Genomic DNA, 10,517 nt, shown 5'->3' with positions numbered 1-10,517 from the left:
AAACTACTGTTGGCTAGTGGAGTATTAGCGAACGATAAACACTGTCATTTGTCCATCACAACTTGTGGAAATAAAACCAGCCTGGATGTTGACACCGCCGCTGAGCAAAACAAAATATTAGAAGCAAACAACTTAGAGAAAAAAAATTTAGGAAAAAAATTAATAATTGATTCAGTAATTTTAATACATTAAAATCATAATTAATTTTATCTATTATTAGTTTACACACCCAAATTAAATCAAAATCTAATCTCAATTCTCAAAATATTTTTACATAAAACTTCAAGATAAATTATTTTACCTTTATTCAAACTCATTATAAATGTTAAAATAACCCGTCTTCAATTACACTTTCATTATAATTTAGTAATATTTTATTATTTTAAATCATTTTTATTTAAACCGAGATTATTTCTATTATTAGACAACAAACACACACAAAAAAAAAATACAGCATACAAATAAGTGTTACCACAAGATAGACACATATGAAACATTTATTTTATAACTAAAAGAAACATTATAATTTAATACATTGATAATATCGTTAATTTATTTACATTAAAAAAAGTAAAATTGAAGAATAAAAAGGATAAATATGTAGTATGTACATCTTTTAATTGTGATTTGGAATTCTTTTATTTTTTAAATGTTATATACGTTATTATTTTTAATAATGATTACGAAATAAAAATATGGTTAAGGGTCTTTAAAGCTTCTAAATTATTTCAAAAAAAAATCAATTAAGTTATATGTTTTTTTTTTCACTCAATTGAGCCTGTGAATATAACAATTTTAATCAATTAAATCTTTTAATTGTTAAAGTTAACTACCAGCCGTTGAAGGGTAATGACGATTATTTTAGGGGTTGTTTTCACCCCATGGCACGCTAGGACTGTGCCACGTGGTAAAATTTCGTGTTTCATACTTAAAATTACTAAAAAATAATAAAAACTACAAAAAATTATAGATAATCATAAAAAATATATTAAAATTATAAAAATATTAAAGTTAAAAAAATTGTAAAATATATAAAAGTGCAAAAAAAATATAAAAAGTATTATGGCTTACAAAAAAATAAAAATTATAAAATTTATTAAAGCATTGTAAAAAAGCATTAAAATTATTTAAAATAAAAAAATGAAAATATGTAAATTATGAAAAATAAAAAAAATAAAAAAAATATAAATTATAAAAATATATGAATTACAAAAAAAAAAGAAAATGAAAAAATTATGAAAAATATTTAAAAATACATAAAGCTATTAATGAAATTTAAAAATGTTATAAAAACGTAAAAATTATAATGAAAAATAAATATATAAGAAAAAAATATAAAAACTATTTTTTTTTATTTGCACACTAACCATCATTTGATCCTTAAAGTTATATGTTTTACTTGTCCACAATGCGGACCTCCCTAAAGCTTGTAATCCCTTTATCCATTGTCAATGAGAGAGGAGTGTTTAAAGATGCAAATTAAAGTTGGGAAATAGGTTAATAACACAAGTGATAACCGAAGCTACATATAACATTATAAATATCGTTGTGTTTTTTAATGTTATATAATTTTTTTAAAATTTTCTGTTATTTATTGAATAATTTTGAATAAATTTTTTGTAATTTTCTATAATTTTTAATAAATTTTTTTCACTTTTCTATATTTTAATAATATTTTAAATAATATTATATGTTTTTAAAATTTTCCATATTTTTTACAAATTTTTTATTGTAATTTTTTTTTTATTTTTTTTACAATTTATATGATTTTTGAGTCATTTATAATATTTTTATAATAATTTTTAAATTTTATTAAATTTTTAATATTTTAAAAAGTTTAATATATTTTACAATTTTATATATATTATTTTTTTGTTATTTTAATAAAATTTTAAAGCTTTTTTTGCATTTTTTAACAATTTTTATAATGTATATAATTTTTTTTGTGATTTATAGTAATTTTTATAACTTTTTTGCACTTATATATATATATTTATTTTAAATATTTTTATAATTCTCTATAGTTTTTTTAAAAAATTTATAATAATTTTAATTATAAAATACAAGATTTTGTCATGTGGTACAATCTTAACGTGTTATACGGCAAAAACATCTCTAAAATAATTACTGTTATCTTTTAGTAGCTAACTATTAACTTTAAAGATCAAAAACTCAATTGAATGCAAAAAGAAAATATATAAAAACTTAATTAATTCTTTAAAAAAATGAAGAATTTAAAAAACCTTTAAAAAAAAACCGTATATTCACACCTACTCAATATCAAAATCTTGTTATAAGAAAAATTAAGCGAGATCCAAGATTTAATTTTGGGTTTTGTTTTATATCATATTGATAAAATGCATCAACTTGCATATGAGTTGATAAAAAAAATATTATGTCAAAATGAAATATTTATATTTTGAAAATAATTCAAACAATTACAAAAATTAAATACCATTATGTATTTTTTAAAATACATTTGTCAATTAATCACATCATTATCTAATTAAAAATATTAACAATAAGATCACACTCTGTTTAAATATATATATATAATTATTTATAAACATAACCTATTGATTTAATCATCAATATGCAAGTATCAATATAAAAAGTTTTCAAGATAAACAAGAAAAGTCTTCTCTTAAGTTATATTTATATGATATAGTCAGATCCATTGATGAAGCATATGAAAAGTCAGCATTGCCAAGTCTGAATTTGATAAAAATTAATTATAAATTTAGTACCAAAATCAGTATTTCAACTATTTATAGTAGTTCAAAGTTGATACAGTACTACAATCAATGACAATCCTAGCAGAGAGCAGCGTGAAAGTGGTTGAAGATGCAAGCTATGTATCTCCTCCGCCAGGCTCAGTGCCCACAGCTTCTCTCCCTCTCACCTGCTTTGATAGAGTTTTCCTTTGTTTTCCGTCCACTTGGATGCGTTGCCTGTTTTTCTATGAATTCAAACACCCCACCTCTCATTTCATGCAAACCATTCTCCCCAACCTCAAAACATCTTTATCGCTTACTCTGCAACATTTCTTTCCATTTGCGGCCAATCTCGTGTACCCCCCCCCCTCCTCAGGTCCCTTATATTTCCTACACACAGGGCGACTCTGTTTCGTTTGTCGTTAAGGTATCCACTGCAGATTTTAACCATCTAGTAGGTGATCATGCACGAGACAATCAAGAATTGCCAGCTCTTGTCCCCAAAAGGCCATCTTCAAATGAGACAAATGGTTGCAAGCAAGAGCCTGTCATGGCCATTCAAGTCACCGTATTTCCCAATGTAGGCTTTTCCATAGGTGTTGGCTTTTCCCATGTTGTAACTGACGGAAGGTCGTTTGGTCACTTCATGAAATCATGGGCGTCCATTCATAGGTGTGAAGGAGATTTGGCTTGTCTCGACAATTATCTACCCTGTTTCAACGGGGATTTAATCAACGATCCTGTAGAACTAGCTTCCCTTTTCACCAAGGGCGCCGAGAGGGCATTCCAAAGTGCAATTTCACCAAGCATTTTGTTTAATAACTTTAGGGTCACTTACAAAATCAAAGATTCACAAGTTGAGTTATTGAAAGATCGGGTGAAAACAAAGTGCACGCAAGTGAATGGATCAGAGCCAATAAGAATATCAACATTTGCAGTAACATGTGCGTACATGTGGGTTTGTTTGCTCAAATTACAACAAAGTGGAACTCATCAGCATCTCTCATCAACCGATTCTGACGCTCTTTCTTATTTCCACTTCGCAGCAGAGTGCAGAGACCACCTAAACTTACGCCAAACATACTTCGGGAACTGTATTATACTACGTTTGGCATCAGCAAAGAAGAGTGAGGTATTAGGAGAAAATGGAATTCTGGTGGCCGCAACTGCTATTGGAAGGGAAATAATGGAATTTCAGAAACAACCATTCAAAGATGCACAAGAGTCATGGTTAAAAATAATTGAAATTTTCAAAATGGGAGAAGATTTAGTTCGGGTTGGTTCATCACCAAAATTTGGATTGTATAAGACGGATTTTGGGTGGGGACGACCTAGAAACATCGAGAATCCAATACTTCCATCATTTGGAACTTGTTCTATGTTTGTTATTGCAGAGAACAGTGAAGAAGAGGAAGGAGGTGTTGAATTCGCCTTGGCATTCGCTTCCCATGACTTAGATATCTTCAATACTATTTTCCACCAAGGCCTATTAAAGCTAGAATCGAGTAAATAAAATGGCCTATTAAATGAAATCTTGTACTTATGAATGGAATGGGTGGTTTATCACATTTGTATTTCCCTTCGTTACTTTTCTCTAATTATCTTTCCATAATGTAATTGATGTAAGCATGCTTTCCAATGTAAAAATAATAATAATAATAATAATTGTACTTTATTAAGTTTCAATTTTTTGTGATCTAATTTATCATCACATGATCACATCATATATTATAAAATTTATAATTTAAAAAGATTTATAATAACCTCAAGTTGTGACTTGTTAGTCGGGTGTTTATCTTCTCCAGAAATAGCTTAGATTCAAATCTCAATTGTACCAAAAAAGAGAGGCAATTATAAAAATGAAAAAATTGAAAAGATGGGTGATGGACTTGGAAATTAAAGTAATTCACGTATATGATCCTACATCCTTAGTACCTCAAATTTTGTGGTTAGCATCTAAAATATGGACTGCTTCATAGTGTTAGTTTTAGTAGTTCAAGAATTAACCAAGTTTATCTAACAATGGTGTATTTTGAAATACACTTGAACACTTAAAGAGTCAATCCCAAAGAAGACTGCATTGAGAGCTTTACTACTATCACTACCCAAAATTTCCTCCTTATTGGTCCAAGTAATATTAGGTTTGGCAGTCCATACAGCTAATACATCAACTATTGGAGGTTCTAAATTCTATCCACTCCTCTCTCATTATTTTATTTTATTTTTATTTTCAGCAACCTACGATGAAAACCACATTATAATATATATAATTTAGAGTAAAAACTTAATAAGTATGGATAGCAGCCCAATAATTAAGCCACGCCATTCAATTCATACCATTCCCCTTCAACTCCCTTTTATTTTCGACAGAAAGGGTAAATTGCTATCCAGCCCCCTTAAGGTTTGAAGCCCTAAGTATTAAGCCCATTTTCTAATTGTATTTGAATTCTTGTTTCTTTTCCAGACCAAAACAGAATTTTTATTTCTTTACTCCCTATTTCTTCTCCCCTATCTTTTCCATACTCTTCTTTGCAAAATAATTTTTCCCCATTGTTGAAATTTATTCTTGACCCCAAATCAAAATCAATTCCCGATTTCAACTCGTTTCCCAACCGAATTCATTATCGCTAGTAGAAACAATCTTTGATTTTTGCCAAGAATCGGTAAGTACATCTCATTTCCAATGGTTGATCGCGAATATTTATAGAATTCATATCTAACGATAATCTCGCGAAAGATTAAAAGATCTTTTTCGATTTATCATCGAATCTTTCGACAATCTTGATTTATCTTGAAATCGATAATTAATTCATGCAATTTTGTCGTTGAAGGACCCGATTTAGGTGAATCAAATTAGATTTAAGCACAAGGAACGTTGATCGAGATCTCAGTGAAAGGTGTGTGTTCTTTTACAATCGAATCGGGGCAAACCATGTCTCGGAATAGGGTCACACGGGCGTGTGAGCCACACGTGTGAACCACACGGCCATGTCCCCATGAAACCCTAGGATATTTTGATTCTCACACGGCCTAGCCATACAACCATGTGCCACAATTTTACATTTTTACCTAGAAATTTTTGTTATGTTCTGTTTAGTCCCTGCTTGATCCTTGAAGTGTTCCTAGAATTTTTTTGTGCACTAAATTGGTCCTTGAATTAGCTTTTAATTGGAAATATACAATTTATATGCCTGAGTGATCACTGTTATATTGTGTTTATCGATATTGATTTATTGAATCTTTATGAGGCCATGAATAAACATGTGAAATTAACCATGCCTACTGTTAAAGTGTTATTGAGAAGTTGTGAAGTGCTATTATTGTTGTCGCTCTACTGAATACATGATGAACATATATAACTAGTGATGAACGAAATAAGTGTTAAGCATGCCTACGAATTTTTGCATTATTATGTTACAACGTATACCATATCACATTTCATGAGGCGAGATTATTGTACAAAGGGAGTGCCAGTTTAATAATCTGCAAACCAGTGGTGGCTAGTCCATAAACCGAGTGATAGTTTGTTTAATCTGCAAATATGTTGTGCACTCACAACAAGTGGCAGTAACTACAAATATGTGGTTTGATCTCGAACCAAGTGGCAGTTTGTCTGCAAATGTTTTTATCTAAAAATACTAGCGGTTCACCCACAATTTTTTATAAACCCAGTGACAAATTTTATTTGCAATTACGTTTTATATCCAAAACAAGTGGCAGTTCATCTGTAAATCAGTGGTGGTTCATCTACAACCCGAAGTGATATGGTAGATGAGTTCTGGGGAACTCATAAGTGAGGTGTGTAGTGGAGTTAGATAGACTCCTTTCTAATAAATTGAAATTACATTTCCATTCATTAGTATGTGCATATATAAACTGTGATTTCTGAGATAGTGTAGTGAAGTGATGATATGAAAAACTGTTAATCTGAAGTGCTTTATGATTGTGATTACTCTTAGAATTGCTAATCATGTGCTTTGACTACTATTTCATTCTGATTTTCTTGTGATTAAACTCACACTGAGTGTCATAACTCATTCCCCCTTTAATTTTCATCCTTACAAATAACCTACCAGGCTAAGACATGGTCGTAACATTCAGAGGGTCTCAGCCCGGCTTCTATTTATTGAATTACTTTAGGGTCATTATTTGATTTATTTTATATTCAAAGTTTTATGATTTTAATTTTGAATTGTGACATGAGACATAGATTTGGGATCTTTTCTTTATATATTTAGCCTGCATGACATTTAAGTTGATTTTAGGATATCGAAATATCAATATTAGTTAGTTATCTATGAGCCCCTTTTTTTATTCAAAACTTATGTAAATATCACTTTTCCGCTGCTAAAGTATAAAAAAATTGGGTATTAAATAAATTAGTAATTAACTAAGTTTTCTTCCAAAGATAACAACTGTTCTAAAATGACTATTTTCAAAATCTCGATAGCTTACTGGGTCATTTTGGTGACTAATGTAGCCTTCTGAATTCGGGTCTAATGTCTAGGTCTGGTTGGAGAGGTTACATAGTGCCATCCGACATAGGGGTTTGGTAATAAATGAACCTTCAATCTTAGTCAAAAACCAACCATGGTATACTACTTACTGCTCAAGTGTTTAAATTTGATACCAGATGAAAGTTTGTTGATTTTTTTTTGTGAGCTATTTGTTTAGTTGCATCTAGATGAAATAACTACTAATAAGAAAATAAAGATGAACACTAAAAAAATGTTTACACTGTTCTAAAACCTCTTACATTTATAGGGCATTGTCTAGAGAGTAATCAACTATCAACAACGAGTACAAGCTATGATTTAAGCTCAACTCACTCACTAAGTTGTAACCTTACTCCTATACTTCAAACTAGATCATTTTTCCTCTAAAATTTTCTCCCTAAAAGTTTATATATAAATTGATTGACTTAATTTGTGTACTTACAAATTTTGAACTAACAAAATAATTCCTAGTCGAACAGATAAAATGCTCTCTAATTCATGCATCTAACCTAAACAAGTCATTCAATAAAAATAAAAAATAGGCTTGTCGAATTGCAATCAATTACAACCACTAATTCCTTTAAAAAAACCATTGAAAAGTTCTTTAAATAATTGCATACTGGAAGAGATCCTCTTAACATCAAACCTCTTTGAAACTAGATCTTCTATATAAGGGAACTTTGATTGCATTGAAATTCAAAATTCAATCTTTGCTTATCTTGATACTTCCATATGAAGTATTCACTAGTCTTTTGCTAACATTCCTCGAAAATCAACAATTAACGGTCTAAACAATTTTGGTCAAAATATTCTAATAAAATAAAACAAGTTATAATGTCTTGCCAACTTTTCCTTAAGTTATAACTGACTTTGAGGTTGGCAGTTATAGTTGAAACTAACATATTTGAAAATAAGAAAAAAAATTAAAAATGGAGATTCTTGAGAAAGTGAAGAAAAATAAAAAAGAATAGGTGACGATTAAAATTGAACTTAAAAAGATGTATGATAGATTAATATGAGATTTCATGCAAGATTGCTTAAGTGATGCGTGTTTTCCTAACAATTTGCGTATGGTCATTAATTCTATGCTTATACAATTGTTATGGAATGGTGTACTAATTGAAGAATTTGTTCCATTAAGGCGGATTAGATAGGGTAACTCGTTGTCTTATTACCACTTTGTTCTTGGAATGGAGAGATTAGGGCATAGTATTTGTAACACCATGGAGAAAGGGTTGTGGGAACCTATTCGTTTATCTAGAGGAGGAACACTTGCTTTCTCATTTATTTTTTGCAAATGATTTAGTTTTATTTGAAACCACTATTGATCAAGCAATATTTTTGCTATTTTTTTAGTACAAATTAAATGCTAGCAAATTGAATTTTTTTTCCTAACATGTCATGCTGTACCACATCAATTATTTCTCAATATCTATGTTTTTTAATAGTAGATGACTTAAGAGTATATTTGGGTATGCCTCTTTTTCACCAGAAAGTTAAGAATGAGACTTTTCAGTTTCTTATTGATAAAGTCTATACCAAGCTCTCAAGATGGGAAGCTAAGAAGCTCTCTTCAATAGGAAAAGTAACTTTAGCTAAGTTTGTTTTGATGGCCATCCCTAGTTACTTTATGCAGACTACCATGATTTCGGTTGAAGTGTGCAACACTATCAAAAAATTGGTGCGTGTGTGGTTTTATTTGGGGTTCTTCTATTGAGAGGAGGAAAGTTTTGCTTGCAAATTAGCATTCTTGTTGCCAGCCTTTAACTAAGAGGGGTTTAGGCTTACAAAAATTGGGTGACCAAAATAAGGCCTTTCTCCTTAAACTTGGATTTAAGCTTATTACTAAAAGGGAGGCTTTTTGGTTTCAAGTTGTAAGGAGTAAAAATAAGTTTGAGAAAGGATGAGATATCTCCATTGACCAATCGATCTGCTCCTTTGTTTGGAAATCACATTCTAAGATATGGGGGACACTCCGTGAATGTACTTATTGGGTTATAAAGGATGATAGGTTAGTGAAATTTTGGGAGGATAGTTGGATTTCAAGTATAGGTCTTTTGATTGAGCAATTTCAGGGTCCAATTATGATGTAAGGATCAAATCATGTTAGTGATTATGTGGATTATGTTGCAAATTACATTAGTGAAAGAAAAAGTAATGTAAAATATTTATTTAAAGCACAAGATTGAACCACAACAATATATATATATATAGGATCTGAAAAATAGAAATTGGAAATAAAACTAGATCCGAATTGTGTACTTACAGGTAGGCAGAAATCCGACTGGTAGTTGAGGTATGTTTTCACAGTTTCCTTAAGACAGATTCGGTCGCTCCTTTGGTGCTACAGAAACGCTGGTCGATAGTCTCCCAAGATACAACAACGAGATGAGTACGGCAGTAGCACGACTGCAGTGATCAACAAACTGTAGCCTAGCTTTTTTCTATCACCCAAAATAGATTCGAAATATACAGGGAAAAGATCTCGAAATTTTGCATAAAAAATAGAGAAAAATTCAGTGTATTTTTCTCCTGCAGATTATTTTGGTTTAAATAAAAATAATTCAAAATGAAAAAACTTTTGGAAATTTGACTAATAGAGCCATTAACGTTCGTGAATTAAGGAGCCATTAAAAACTCAAATTGACGTCTGAATTAAAGGAGCCATTAAACTCAATTTAATATTTGTCCTTTTAATGCCAAACAAAATTTGAAGAGATAAACTTTGCTGAGGAAAAATAAATTACATATTGGGCTAAATATCCGCAGGCTTAGAAGAGCCCAACCGGTTCGAACATTTCACGTCGCCCACGTCGTGCGGACGTGCCCCTAACCCCGGAAGGTTTGGATTTGCACCCATTAAACGCGATGAAGAGCATTAGCTTAGTCATTTAATAATCACCAAGTTGGTTCATATATATAAATATATTCCACACTTGATATCTAACCAATGTGGAACTAAGCTTTCCATTTTCCTTAACATAATTCACAAGTGGCTTACTTTGAGCATCAATTTCTCATTCATCACTCAACCATTTTGAGCATATGATATACCGTTGTAACGGTCTCATGGGGTAGAATATAAAACCATAATTTTATGATTCAAATCTCCACCTTTACCGATTGAGAATATGCCTCAAAGCTTTCAAAAATCTATTTTTTCCAACAGTCCCCCACATGAATGAAATTGATAGTTTTAATGAAAAACATTCACTCAATGTGTTGATAGAATCTACGATCGATAGTTGCATAGGATAGGTAGGCATCAACTTTTGAACTTTCCCTTGTGAAAGTATATTTACTTTAC

At 30.4% G+C, this 10,517-nt stretch overlaps 1 protein-coding gene across 1 annotated transcript; it reads left to right on the top strand.

Annotated features, from left to right (window-relative positions):
* Positions 1–2,844: 2,844 nt before the first annotated feature.
* LOC107963531 (coumaroyl-CoA:anthocyanidin 3-O-glucoside-6''-O-coumaroyltransferase 1) lies at positions 2,845–4,227 on the top strand. Its single transcript, XM_041115363.1, has one exon. It carries the CDS (start codon positions 2,845–2,847, stop codon positions 4,225–4,227), a length of 1,383 nt encoding a protein of 460 aa, XP_040971297.1.
* The last annotated feature ends 6,290 nt before the right edge of the window (positions 4,228–10,517 follow it).

The sequence above is a fragment of the Gossypium hirsutum genome, chromosome A06 (assembly GCF_007990345.1).
Source record: "Gossypium hirsutum isolate 1008001.06 chromosome A06, Gossypium_hirsutum_v2.1, whole genome shotgun sequence".
Lineage (NCBI taxonomy): Eukaryota > Viridiplantae > Streptophyta > Magnoliopsida > Malvales > Malvaceae > Gossypium > Gossypium hirsutum.
This window is presented reverse-complemented; position numbering and strand designations above follow the sequence as displayed.

Excerpts from the sequence above, each read along its gene's own strand:
- LOC107963531 (XM_041115363.1), top strand. The coding sequence starts at position 2,845 with ATGCAAGCTATGTATCTCCTCCGCCAGGCTCAGTGCCCACAGCTTCTC.